The sequence below is a fragment of the Pseudophryne corroboree genome, chromosome 1, assembly GCF_028390025.1.
Source record: "Pseudophryne corroboree isolate aPseCor3 chromosome 1, aPseCor3.hap2, whole genome shotgun sequence".
Taxonomy (NCBI): Eukaryota; Metazoa; Chordata; class Amphibia; order Anura; family Myobatrachidae; genus Pseudophryne; species Pseudophryne corroboree.
The window spans coordinates 1,055,742,109-1,055,757,013 of NC_086444.1; the positions used below are offsets into that span (position 1 = coordinate 1,055,742,109).

General features: G+C 46.6%; 1 protein-coding gene across 1 annotated transcript in view; it reads left to right on the plus strand.

Annotated features, from left to right (window-relative positions):
* The window catches only part of PPAT (phosphoribosyl pyrophosphate amidotransferase), a 47,891-nt gene that overhangs the window by 17,174 nt on the left and 15,812 nt on the right, over nucleotides 1-14,905 (plus strand). Inside the window, exons 4-5 of the mRNA XM_063920872.1 lie at nucleotides 11,232-11,344; nucleotides 13,123-13,265. Coding sequence (XP_063776942.1) covers nucleotides 11,232-11,344; nucleotides 13,123-13,265 — 256 coding nt within the window. The remainder of the gene's footprint in view (nucleotides 1-11,231; nucleotides 11,345-13,122; nucleotides 13,266-14,905) is intronic.

Below are 14,905 nucleotides of genomic sequence, written 5' to 3' on the forward strand. Positions count from 1 at the left end.
TCATACTGTTAACTGGGTTTAGATCACAAGTTGTACGGTGTGATTGGTGTGGCTGGTATGAGTCTTACCCGGGATTCAAAATTCCTCCCTTATTGTGTACGCTCGTCCGGGCACAGTACCTAACTGGCTTGGAGGAGGGTCATAGGGGGAGGAGCCAGTGCACACCACCTGATCGGAAAGCTTTACTTTTGTGCCCTGTCTCCTGCGGAGCCTCTATTCCCCATGGTCCTTTCAGGAACCCCAGCATCCACTACGGTCTCCGAGAAATAGAATTATCGGTAAGTAAATTCTTATTATTTCCAAAAAAGACACTTTTTAAAAAAACCATAACAAATGGCAATGGTGAAGGAAAAATGCTTATATATCCATAAATTTTTAAGCCAAAAGAGCAAATGCTTCTCTCCAATCCAAGAGATTTTCAACATCAATGCAGCACTTTAGAAGTATATGATAGAAAGTCAAAACTTATCCGTTGTCGACCTCGGTCATCTAGTGACCGTCAAAGACTCCTGCATCCAAGCACAGATCACCCCGTTGCCACTGCCATCCACACACACCTCTCTGGGAACAAGTCCTATATACCAAATGAGCTATGTGTTTTTTTTTTTTGTTTTTTTTTTAGTGTCTTTTTTGAAAATAATAAACTTTTTTTTATTTTTATATATATATATATATATATATATATATATATATATATATATATATATATATATATATATATATTCGTGAATACTGTAATTGTATTTTGATTGTTTAAAGTGTGGTACTTAGCAACATGTCTGTCAGCAAGCCTCTGTGTAATGTATGCAACGTGCTACCATCATCACCAGATTCTCTGTGGTGTACCCAGTGTTCAATGCCCTCACAGCGTATAAATAGTGGGCCTGATTGGGTGGAGTCTTTTAAAGCAATATTTGATATTAAGACTGAATTAGCCACTGCAAGGCAGGAACGTCAAGCCCTTAGACAGTCTTTTGGCGTTGGAAGGTCTGCTCCTAGCGATCTCAGACAGCCCACTCAGGCTCCTCTGAGGATCCCCCACAAGCGTACTCTTCCTCTTGTGCAATCTGACTCTGATTCAGAGTCCCAGGAATGGGAGGAGGGAGAGGTGGAAATGGAACAGAAAGGTTCCCTAATTCCAGGGGTTGAGGCCCTTATTTACGCTATACGTGACATGCTTAACAGGCCGGATAAGGAAACAGACACTCAGGAGGAATTGCATTTCTCTAACGTCCTAAGTGGATGCTGGGGACTCCGTAAGGACCATGGGGATTAGCGGCTCCGCAGAAGACTGGGCACAACTATAAAGAAAGCTTTTAGACTACTGGTGTGCACTGGCTCCTCCCACTAAGACCCTCCTCCAGACTTCAGTTAGATTCTTGTGCCCGGCTGAGCTGGATGCACACTAGGGGCTCTCCTGAGCACCTAGAAAGAAAGTATATTTAGGTTTTTTATTTTACAGTGAGATCTGCTGGCAACAGACTCACTGCATCGAGGGACTAAGGGGAGAAGAAGCGAACCTACCTAACAGGTGGTAGTTTGGGCTTCTTAGGCTACTGGACACCATTAGCTCCAGAGGGATCGACCGCAGGACCCGACCTTGGTGTTCGTTCCCGGAGCCGCGCCGCCGGCCCCCTTACAGAGCCAGAAGCAACGAAGAGGTCCGGAAAATCGGCGGCAGAAGACTTCGGTCTTCACCAAGGTAGCGCACAGCACTGCAGCTGTGCGCCATTGCTCCTCATGTACACCTCACACTCCGGTCACTGATGGGTGCAGGGCGCTGGGGGGGGGCGCCCTGAGGGCAATATATGACACCTTGGCTGGCAAATATACATCTTATATAGTCCTAGAGGCTATATAGATGTAAAGTTACCCCTGCCAGTATTCCAGAAAAAGCGGGAGAAAGTCTGCCGAAAAGGGGGCGGGGCTTCTCCCTCAGCACACTGGCGCCATTTTTCCCTCACAGTTCCGCTGGAAGGAAGCTCCCTGGCTCTCCCCTGCAGTCTGAACACTACAGAAGAGTAAAAAAGAGAGGGGGGGCACTAAATTTAGGCGCAGTATAGATAAAATATATATATATATATATATATATATATATATATATATATATATATATATATATACACGCAGCTATAAGGGAAAACACTCATTGATAGTGGGATCCCTGTGTTATATAGCGCTCTGGTGTGTGCTGGCATACTCTCTCTATGTCTCCCCAAAGGGCTTTGTGGGGTCCTGTCCTCTGTCAGAGCATTCCCTGTGTGTTTGCGGTGTGTCGGTACGGCTGTGTCGACATGTTTGATGAGGAGGCTTATGTGGAGGCGGAGCAAATGCCTGTAAATGTGATGTCACCCCCTGCGGGGTCGACACCTGAGTGGATGGTGCTGTGGAAGGACTTACGCGACAGTGTCGACTCCTTGCATAAAAGGTTTGACGACATACCTATTGTGGGACAGCCGGCTTCTCAGCCTGTGCCTGCCCAGGCGTCTCAAAAGCCATCAGGGGCTCTAAAACGCCCGCTACCTCAGATGGCTGACACAGATGTCGACACTGATACTGACTCCAGTGTCGACGACGATGAGACTAATGTAACTTCCAGTAGGGCCACACGTTACATGATTGAGGCAATGAAAAATGTGTTGCACATTTCTGATGTTACCCCCGGTACCACAAAAAAGGGTATAATGTTTGGAGAGAAAAAACTACCAGTAGCTTTTCCTCCGTCTGAAGAGTTAAATGAAGTGTGTGAAGAAGCGTGGGCTTCCCCTGATAAAAAGCTGGTAATTTCTAAGAGGTTACTAATGGCGTACCCTTTCCCGCCAGAGGATAGGTCACGCTGGGAAACATCCCCTAGGGTGGATAAAGCGCTCACACGCTTGTCAAAGAAGGTGGCACTACCGTCTCCGGATACGGCCGCCCTGAAGGAATCTGCTGATAGAAAGCAGGAGGCTATCCTGAAATCTATATATACACACACAGGTGTTATACTGAGACCGGCTATTGCTTCAGCCTGGATGTGCAGTGCTGCTGCTGCGTGGTCAGATTCCCTGTCAGAAAATATAGATACCCTAGACAGGGACACTATATTGCTAAACGTAGAGCATATAAAAGACGCACTTTTATACATGAGGGATGCACAGAGGGATATTTGCCGGCTGGCATCCAAAATTAGTGCAATGTCCATTTCTGCCAGGAGAGGGTTATGGACTCGGCAGTGGACAGGAGATGCAGATTCCAAAAGACACATGGAAGTTCTGCCTTATAAGGGTGAGGAGTTGTTCGGGGATGGTCTCTCGGACCTCGTTTCCACAGCAACAGCTGGGAAGTCTACATTTTTACCCCATGTTCCCTCACAACCAAAGAAAGCACCGTATTATCAGGTACAGTCCTTTCGGCCCAATAGGGGCAAGCGGGTTAAAGGCGCGTCCTTTCTGCCCAGAGGCAGAGGTAGGGGAAAGAAGCTGCAGCATACAGCCAGTTCCCAGGAGCAAAAGTCCTCCCCCGCTTCCTCTAAGTCCACAGCATGACGCTGGGGCTTCACAGGCGGAGCCAGGTACGGTGGGGGCCCGTCTCAAAAACTTCAGCAATCAGTGGGCTCGCTCACGGGTGGATCCCTGGATCCTTCAAGTAGTATCTCGGGGGTACAAGCTGGAATACGAGACGTCTTCCCCCCCCCTCCCCGCCGTTTCCTCAAATCTGCCTTGCCAACCACTCCTTCAGGCAGGGAGGCAGTGTTACAGGCAATTCACAAGCTGTATTCACAACAAGTGATAGTGAAGGTGCCCCTACTTCAACAAGGAAGGGGTTACTATTCCACAATGTTTGTGGTACCGAAACCGGACGGTTCGGTGAGACCCATTTTAAATTTGAAATCCTTGAACACATATATAAAAAAATTCAAGTTCAAGATGGAATCGCTCAGGGCGGTTATTGCAAGCCTGGACGAGGGGGATTACATGGTATCACTGGACATCAAGGATGCTTACCTACATGTCCCCATTTACCATCCTCACCAGGAGTACCTCAGATTTGTGGTACAAGATTGTCATTACCAATTCCAGACGTTGCCGTTCGGTCTATCCACGGCTCCGAGGGTCTTTACCAAGGTAATGGCCGAAATGATGATACTCCTTCGAAAGAAGGGAGTTTTAATTATCCCGTACTTGGACGATCTCCTGATAAAGGCGAGGTCCAGAGAGCAGTTGTTGGTAGGGGTAGCACTATCTCGGGAAGTGCTATAACAGCACGGCTGGATTCTAAACATTCCAAAGTCACAGCTGGTCCCTACGACACGTCTGCTGTTCCTAGGGATGGTTCTGGACACAGAACAGAGAAAAGTGTTTCTCCCGGAGGAGAAGGCCAAGGAGCTGTCCTCTCTAGTCAGAGGCCACCTAAAGCCAAAACAGGTGTCGGTGCATCACTGCACGCGGATCCTGGGAAAAATGGTAGCTTCCTACGAAGCGATTCCATTCGGCAGGTTTCATGCAAGAACCTTTCAGTGGGACCTGTTGGACAAGTGGTCCGGATCGCATCTTCAGATGCATTGTCTGATAACCCTGTCTCCAAGGACAAGGGTGTCTCTGCTGTGGTGGCTGCAGAGTGCTCATCTTCAAGAGGGCCGCAGATTCGGCATACAGGACTGGGTCCTGGTGACCACGGATGCCAGCCTTCGAGGCTGGGGAGCAGTCACACAGGGAAGAAACTTCCAAGGACTATGGTCAAGTCAGGAGACTTCCCTGCACATAAATATTCTGGAACTGAGGGCCATTTACAATGCCCTAAGTCAGGCAAAACCCCTGCTTCAAAACCAGCCGGTACTGATCCAGTCAGACAACATCACGGCGGTCGCCCATGTAAATCGACAGGGCGGCACGAGAAGCAGGACGGCAATGGCAGAAGCCACAAGGATTCTCCGATGGGCGGAAAATCACGTGTTAGCACTGTCAGCAGTGTTCATTCCCGGAGTGGACAACTGGGAAGCAGACTTCCTCGGCAGGCACGACCTCCACCCGGGAGAGTGGGGACTTCATCCAGAAGTCTTTCAAATGATTGTAAACCGGTGGAAAAAGCCACAGGTGGACATGATGGCGTCCCGCCTAAACAAAAAGCTAGAAAAATATTGCGCCAGGTCGAGAGACCCGCAGGCGATAGCTGTGGACGCTCTAGTGACACCGTGGGTGTACCGATCGGTTTGTGTTCCCTCCTCTTCCTCTCATACCAAAGGTACTGAGGATAATAAGGAGAAGAGGAGTAAGAACTATACTCATTGTTCCGGATTGGCCAAGAAGAGCTTGGTACCCGGAACTTCAAGAAATGATCTCAGAGGACCCATGGCCTCTACCGCTCAGACAAGACCTGCTGCAGCAGGGGCCCTGTCTGTTCCAAGACTTACCGCGGCTGCGTTTGACGGCATGGCGGTTGAACACCGGATCCTGAAGGAAAAGGGCATTCCGGAGGAAGTCATTCCTACGCTGATTAAAGCTAGGAAAGAAGTAACCGCAAACCATTATCACCGCATATGGCGAAAATATGTTGCGTGGTGTGAGGCCAGGAAGGCCCCAACGGAGGAATTTCAGCTGGGCCGTTTCCTGCACTTCCTACAGTCAGGGGTGACTATGGGCCTTAAATTGGGTTCCATTAAGGTCCAGATTTCGGCTCTCGATTTTCTTCCATAGAGAACTGGCTTCACTACCTGAAGTTCAGACTTTTGTTAAGGGAGTGCTGCATATTCAGCCCCCTTTTGTGCCTCCAGTGGCACCTTGGGATCTCAACGTGGTGTTGGATTTCCTAAAGTCACATTGGTTTGAGCCACTGAAAACCGTGGATTTGAAATATCTCACGTGGAAAGTGGTCATGTTGTTGGCATTGGCTTCGGCCAGGCGTGTATCAGAATTGGCGGCTTTGTCATGTAAAAGCCCTTATCTGATTTTCCATATGGATAGGGCAGAATTGAGGACTCGTCCCCAGTTTCTCCCTAAAGTGGTATCAGCTTTTCATCTGAACCAACCTATCGTGGTGCCTGCGGCTACAAATGACTTGGAGGCTTCCAAGTTGTTGGATGTAGTCAGGGCCCTAAAAATCTATGTTTCCAGGACAGCTGGAGTCAGAAAGACTGACTCGCTCTTTATCCTGTATGCGCCCAACAAGTTGGGTGCACCTGCTTCAAAGCAGACTATTGCTCGCTGGATCTGTAGTACGGTTCAGCTTGCACATTCTGCGGCTGGACTGCCGCATCCTAAATCAGTAAAAGCCCATTCCACGAGGAAGGTGGGCTCTTCTTGGGCGGCTGCCCGAGGGGTCTCGGCTCTTCAACTTTGCCGAGCAGCTACTTGGTCGGGGTCAAACACGTTTGCTAAATTCTACAAGTTTGACACCCTGGCTGAGGAGGACCTTGAGTTTGCTCATTCGGTGCTGCAGAGTCATCCGCACTCTCCCGCCCGTTTGGGAGCTTTGGTATAATCCCCATGGTCCTTACGGAGTCCCCAGCATCCACTTAGGACGTTAGAGAAAATAAGAATTTACTCACCGGTAATTCTATTTCTCATAGTCCGTAGTGGATGCTGGGCGCCCATCCCAAGTGCGGATTGTCTGCAATACTTGTATATAGTTATTGTTTAACTAAAGGGTTATTGTTGAGCCATCTGTTGAGAGGCTCAGTTGTTATCATACTGTTAACTGGGTATTGTATCACGAGTTATACGGTGTGGCTGGTAGGAGTCTTACCCGGGATTCAAAATCCTTCCTTATTGTGTCAGCTCTTCCGGGCACAGTATCCTAACTGAAGTCTGGAGGAGGGTCTTAGTGGGAGGAGCCAGTGCACACCAGTAGTCTAAAAGCTTTCTTTATAGTTGTGCCCAGTCTCCTGCGGAGCCGCTAATCCCCATGGTCCTTACGGAGTCCCCAGCATCCACTACGGACTATGAGAAATAGAATTACCGGTGAGTAAATTCTTATTTTTAATGTGTTGCCTTAAACCTCCGCCACATTCCCAGAGTCAAAAGAATTGGAAACCCTAGCTAAACAGACATGGGTTAACACTAATAAAAAAAACTCCTCATATCCAAGAGGGTGTTAAATACCTTTCCTTTCCCAGCAGAGAATAGGACGGTGTGGGAGAATCCGCCTTTGGTAGATACGTCTGTCTCCAGACTATCCAGAAAATTTGTACTCCCTGTACCTGGGGCCATTTCTTTAAAAGAATCAACTACCCTCAAATCTTTGTATTCTGCAGGTGGCATTGCGCAACGCCCCATGGTGGTCTGTGGATTTATAGCGAGAGCAATTGTAAAATGGTCGCACTCTGCCATCAATAGTTTTGACTCTTCCTCAGGAAGATATCCTTATGCTAATGCACTGCAATTCAGGATGCAGCGCAATTTGTGTGAGGCTGTTAAAGAGCTCGGTCTCCTTCACGTTCGTACGATTGCCTTGGCGGTCTCGGCTCGTAGAGCTTTATGGCTGAGACAGTGGTCGGCAGATGCGGATTCTAAGAAGGGAGTGGAGAACCTCCCTTTCACTAGGGAGGCCTTATTTGGGGAGGAGCTTAATAAGTGGATTTCTCAGGCCACCGCGGGAAGGTCCACTTATTTTGCCTTCGTTGTCCCTTACTACTAATAGACTTACCTATTCGGGGCCTGCTCTGCAGTCCTTTCGTACCAAATACAGAGGTAAAGGCAGAGGGGCTTCCACGGCAACCAGAGGAAATCGTGGAAGGTTCAGAAAAACAGCAGCAGCTGCCAGTGCAGCACAGCCTGCAAGCTTTACCACCGCATGACTGGCGGCCTCCTTTGGGGGACGAAATCCAGGTGGGTGCCCGGTTGCTCCGCTTCGCTCAAGTGTGGGCTCGGACGTCTGTAGATCCTTGGGTGAGGGATCTTGTCTCACACGGGTATCGCCTGGAATTTAAAGAACTTCTTCCTTGCAGTTTCTTCAGGTCAGGCTTTCCAGCTTTACCTGCTGCAAGAAGTACCTTGCAAGAAGCCATTCAACGACTTCTGTCATCAGAAGTAATTTTACCGGTACCCCCTACAAATGCAGGGGTTTTACTCAAGCCTGTTTGTGGTGCCCAAACCGGACGATTCGGTGTAACCCATTCTAAATTTAAAAAAATCTGAATCCTTTTTTAAGGGTATTCAAGTTCAAGATGGAATTCCTCAGGTCGGTGATATCCAATCTGGAGGATATCACCTGCATATCCCAATTTGGCCACCTCATCAGGTGTTTTTGCTCTTTGCAGTGCTGAACAAGGCCCTGCCATTTGGCCTTTCAACGGCACAGAGGGTGTTCACGAAGGTCATGGCAAAAATGATGCTTCAGCTGCGCCTGAAGGGAGTCAACATTGTACCTTATCTGGACGACCTGCTGATAAAGGTTGTTACACAGCATAGAGATAACGGGACAATTGCTTGCGAGTCACGGATGGATTCTGAATCTCCAGAAATATTATCTGATCCTGTTTCAGAGAATCCTGTTTCTGGGAATGATTCTGGACACGGTACAACAAAAGGTATTCCTTCCGAGGGACAAGGCATTGGCCATCCAGAGTATGGTCCGCTCACTCCTGAGACCAAGGAAAGTGACCATCCACCTGTGCATCAAGTTGCTGGGCAAGATGGTGGCCTCATACGAGGCGATTCAATACGGTAAGTTTCATGCCGGGCCGTTTCAGCTGGACAAGTGGTCAGGATCGCATCTGAGGATGCATCAGCGGATAACATTTATCTCTGAGAGCAAAAATTGCTTTGCTGTGGTGGCTTCAGATGCCACACTTACTGGAGGGCCAGAGTTTCAGAGTCCATCCCTGGACTTTGCTCACGACGGATGCCAGCCTCCGGGGCTGGGGGTCTGTGACCCAGGGGGCCCAGTTCCAAGGGAAGTGGTCTCTTCAAGAGGCGAATCTCCCGATCAACATCCTAGAACTCAGAATGATGTACAATGCTCTCGTTCAGGACTTTCCATTGCTTCAAAACCGCACAATTCAAGTACAGTCGGACAACGCCACAGCAGTGGCCTACATAAACCGACAAGGAGGAACAAGAAACAGACCTGCCATGCGGGAAGTGTCAAGGATTCTCCGTTGGGCGGAGCTTCATGCAAGAGCAATCTCGGCAATTTTCATTCCGGGCGTGGACAATTGGGAAGCGGACTTCCTAAGCAGACACTACCTTCACCCAGGAGAGTGGGGTCTTCACCCTCAGGTGTTTTGGCAAGTAATTCATAAGTGGGTCAGTCCACAGATAGACCTGGTGGTGTCACGCCTCAACGGGAAGCTCAGCCGGTATTGCTCCAGAACAAGGGAGACGCAAGCTGCGGCAGTGGACGCTCTCACGGCTCCGTGGCCGTACAAGTTCGCATATCCGTACCCCCCCTGTTACCTCTCATTCCAAGAGTACTTAAGACTAAAAAAAGGAGAGAGTTCAAGCAATTCTAATTGCTCCGGATTGGCCCAGAAGGGCCTGGTATGCGGACCTCCTAGACCTGTCTCTGGAGGATCCGTGGCTGCTCCCTCTAAACAGGGATCTGCTACAGCAAGGTCCTTTCGTTTATCCAGACTTACAGCGGCTGCGTTTGACGGCGTGGAAGTTGAGAGGGCAATATTGAGGAGGAAGAAGGGGTTTGATTCCCCCGGTGATTGCTACCTTGCTTCAAGCCCGAAAAGGGGTAACGTCAAAGCACTACCACCGTCTTTAGAAAAAGTATGTGGAGTGGTGCGAAAATAAGGGTTATACTCCAGTGGAGTTCAGCCTTAGTATTTTTCTCCTCTTCCTGCAAGCAGGAGTAGACCTGTGTCTCCGTTTGGGTTCCATCAAGGTTCAAATCTCTGCTCTCTCGATTTTCTTTCAGAAACAACTGGCGTTGTTGCCTGAGGTGCAGACCTTTTTACAGGGAGTTCTGCGTATACAAACACCATTTGTTGTTCCCACGGCTCCGTGGGATCTGAACGTGGTGTTGTCCTTTCTCCAATCTGATTGGTTTGAACCTTTTACAAAAGGTGTAGTTGAAATACCTTACATGGAAGACAGTCACGTTGTTGGCTTCGGCTAGATGTGTCTCGGAGTTGGGGGGCTGTATCTTGTAGGAGCCCTTATTTGGTATTTCATGAGAACAGGGCGGAGTTTGGGACTCGCCCGCAGTTTTTGCCTAAGGTGGGGTCAGCTTTTCACGTCAATCAGCCAATAGTGGTTCCTGTGTTAGGTGACACCTGCTGCCTCCCGTTGTTTGGATGTGGCCAGGGTGCTCAAAATTTATGTTCATAGGATTGCTTGTCACAGGACAACAGACTCGCTGTTTGTTTTGTATGATGCGACCAAGATTGGTCGACCTGCTTCTAAACAGTCCATTGCTAGTTGGCTTCGGTTGACTATTCAACAGGCCTTTTATTCTGGGGCCTTTGCCGGTTCCAAAGTCAGTTCATGCCCACTCGACAAAATCAGTGGGTTCATCCTGGGCGGCTGCCCAGGGGGCCTCTGTCTTACAATTGTGCCGAGCAGCTACTTGGTCTGGTTCGAACACCTTTTTGTTCAGTTTTATAAGTTCGATACCCTGGCGGAGGATGACCTTCAGTTTGATCAGGCGGTTTTCGTTCCTGCTTACCGGTTTGTATGTTGGTAGGGCTGCTTGTTGCAGTCTCTCGTTTTCAGTGGCTAAGTTACCGGTTTACATCAACATTTTCTTGAATAGTTTTGTTGATATCATTACCTGTTGGTTATGTGGTGTTGTGTTGCTATATTACCACACCTGTTATGATGTATGCCTTCTTCGAAGTATGTTCCGTCTCCTAGGGTCATGGGGAGGGGCATAGAGGGAGGAGTCGGCACACAACAGCGTTTTACATGTGCCAGATGCTCCTGCGGACTGCTCTATACCCACAGTACTAGGATTCCCCATTATCCACTCTGGACTACAAGAGAAGGAATTACCGGTAGGTAACTAAATTCCTATTTTATACCTGCTCAAGTAGACCTTTTATTACAGTTTTTAAAACTGTGCATTAAATATGTTAGCGTCATTTTGTCTAAATACAGTGTATCAATTGTGTGAACAAATGATTTATTACACACACATTCTTAAAGCTGCTACTGTCTTCTTCCTTTTTTTTTTTTTTTTTTTAACACACTTTAGTCTTTTTTTTAAATTGTTTTGCTTGTGAGAGTAGGGAACTCTGTTCGAAAGTTGGTGTGTTTTGTGGAATGATGTGAAGTAAATAAGTAATGCTTTGTGTATTTATACAGTTGATGCGTCATGGTATTGGTTTATCCACGAGTTCTGATAGTGAGCTGATCACACAACTTCTAGCTTTCACTCCTCCTCTTGAGCAAGATCACACTCCCGATTGGATAGCACGGTAAGACATTATTATATATTTTTTTCCTTTGCACGCCATAAGTCTAGTCTGCAACAAAAAACTGAGAAGGGCTTCGTATTAATTTTGATTTTAATATGTTGTCGCAAGCATATTCACCTGTATTTTGCCATTTATTTACATGACCACCTGGATTTTTTTTTTTTCTGATCAAATTTGCTTATGATTCCCATGCCTGCTTCTTATGGTGTGTGTCATATTGTGTTCAAATTTGTTTTGTCACAAAGACATGCATGTTTACTTGCACAATGGCAAACATTGCTGGTATGATTGGGTCCATGGGGTTAATTCTGACCAGAGAACTTCCTGTGTGTAGTTTGTACTTCCATATATCGCTGCTATATTTAGGACCTTTAATCCCTAGTATCCAAACTTCATAAATTGAGTTTTGTTTTGTTTTTTTAATCTTATTTCAGGTTTATTAAATGGAAGTTCTGTTATCACTAAGAATTTGGTCATTGAGGCAGGATTTACGAGCACCAAAATGTGGTCAACTCTACGAAACCTGCAGTTTTCTGGGGGCTTACTGTTATCCCATATTTATTAAAGTGGTCCACAATGTATATATGTTATCTGTGTCCTGCTGCCACTGCAATCCTGATAGACTTGTAGAGGGCTGCTATGTGTTATGCACAAAGCTCCAGAATGTGAAGCTTTCCTGAGTTTGTTTCTGAGAGACCATTTCATCTGTAGAAGGCTATAGGCTTCTTACAGTAGTACTCCTAGGAGAGGTATCCAAATGATATTTTAATTCACAACGTGGCTTGCACACGTGCTGGCCATCAGCCACACATGTAAATGGACTCCTGGGTTATAAACAGAGAAGACCTCTTAGCAAGGGACGGCTATTATTGGAAGCCTTGCAGAATTATTCATTCATAATGCACCAGTATGCTTGCGATAGGGATGGGATGTGATACAGCCCACCATGGATGTTGCGTGTGAAATGGAGTGCTGTACTCAATCGGTGACACATATTTAGGGTACAGTGTGTATGTCCTGTATAAGATAAGGCAAGGTTTTCATATATATATATATATTTATTTATTTTTTCCTGGATCAATTTTCCACATTAAAATAATGGCAGCAGACCCTTTAGTCAGAAGCTAGCTTTAGTCTGCTATAGAGACTGTGATTTATTTATTTTATTTTTTTATTATTTCAACTAGAAAGTGACTTTTGTATGTACTCGCCTATGTAAAAGTGGGTAGTCTTATTGGGGGATATTTAATTGTTTGGAAAAAACAGACACCCAACTGACTTTTCAGATAATTGAATCCCCCCCCCATTGTGTCATGTGACTCATAAGATCCGCAGGGTAATGTACTATGTGGCCCATGTTGCTTCAGACACCGGAACATCAGCGTGATGTGCGGCTTGGAATTTAGTCGTAGCAGAATGACCATTGCCTTTTCAGAATTGGAGTCTTTCTCTGTTCCCCCACCGGCTGATCTTTGGTCCTTTTACAAAGTGTCTACAAAGTTGTTCTGGCCTGTGGAATGATGTGTACTTGTGCAGAAGTCTCTAGTGATCCTATTGGAATAAAAAATAAAATACTTCTACAGTTGAACAATGTACAGCATATAGTATATTATAACATGTCCTTTTCCTTTACAGCATTAAATGGTATACACTGTCCATCAGTGAATGTGCTTGTTTAATTTTGAGTGGTTACTTTAACATGCATACATCCGTATCCTCCATTGTAAGTGGTGTGATTTTAGAACCCTTCTACAATGCTATTTTTACTACTGTTCCAGAATTAAGAATTTGATGAATGAGACTCCAACATCATACTCCCTGGTCATCATGCACAATGATGTCATCTATGCGGTGCGCGATCCCTATGGAAATCGGCCTCTCTGCATCGGGCGCCTTATCCCTGTGAATTGTGAAGAAAAAGGTACTTTTTACAAAATGGAGTGTTGTCATTTATACCTACAATAGAAACGGTGTTGTACAAACTTGCCGTCTGCCAAGGTTTTATAGAGGGGCCGGGTTGGGGGAGAGAGTGCTGCTGCTACTCAGTGGTCGCAGCTTCTCTCCCTGGCCCAGCAGAGGTTTGTGTGCTGGGCTGCAGAAGGTCCAGGCTCGGGGGCTGCTGCTGCAGCATCTCCTCCATCCCTGGATCCACCCCTGGAGCACTGCAAGAATGCTCTCGGCAGCCCTGCATGAAGCCATGCTCCCCTCTTATTAGGGACTCCCAATTGTTACAGTGAAATGAGTGCCTGGTATATTTGTTGGAGAGTTAATGGTGTAAAACTGTCATATAAGCAAACTGTTCTTTTTCTAAACCACCATTTAGTGCCCTCCATTCCCACAGTATAATCTAATCTCCTGCCAACAACACGCGCATCTTGTGAAGACATGTCTGTAAACTAAACCTCCATGTACCAATAACAAAGTCCACTGCTCCAGGCTTGTTTGTGTGAAATTGCGATTGTAACCTTGAAAAGCTGCCTAGTCTGCTCTGAACACGTCTTATTGTCCATGTATGTATAGGCTGCCCATTCTCTCAGCAGGATAGTGCCATCTACATATTCAGTTTCAGTGGGAAGACTACTGGACAGCTGCACAATGCACCAACTTTCCTGAAGACAAATATAGATGTATTCAAACATAGGTTGAGGCAGAGTTGGTGTGTGTGTGTGTGTGTGTGTGTGTGTGTGTGTGTGTGTGTGTGTGTGTGTGTAAGAAGATGCAGATATTTGTTTATATGCAGAGTGGTATTGCTTCTACGTGACCGCTCCTATCCATACGCTTAGATTGTGTGATGGCCGTTGTCATGATCAGTGCACACTTACACCTGGCCTGTTCTTGCTGCAAGAGATCCCTCTGAGAGCATATACACAGCTCTGCACAGCATGTATTTCCTTTGGCATGTCCTCATTTAAATTAGCCTAGATGCAAACCACCTGCTACTGCCTAGTTGCGCACACAAGTCTGCCACGAGTGTGTGCTCTGTTACATAGCACCACTTTGCAAAAATACGCCAGATCTGTCCACAAAGCATCTCTGCACCAGTCCCCATAATCTCCCAATTCTGTTACTTCTCAATTACTGTCTACCAGTTATACAGCCTACTACCTGTTGCACATGTTTATTAATTCGCAATTGATCCTGTCCAAATTTGTCACCCTGGGAGTTTCCTGATTTTGATCCCACAGGGTGTAGCCAATGCAGCTAAGGGCAGGGCCGAATTAAAGTTTATGGGGCCCCTACCAATAAAAATGTAAACCAAAAGATATTCTGGCACTGTAATTAAAAAGTATACTGTGTAAATACTCCCAGCACCATAGATGTATTAAACACGCTGTAGTGCCCCAGTTCCCATTATGCCACAAAGAAATCTCGGTTTACATATGCCACAGTCCATATGGAGGGGGGAGGCTTTTTTGGAATGCACACCGTAATTCTAAATATAAGCTGTACTACCATGCTGAGACATGTAGTTCTACACAGTAGAAAAAAAAAGAGAAAATGCAGATGCACACTATAGTACTAAGCACTGCTAATAGATTGCAGAGTTTATTATTATTCCTA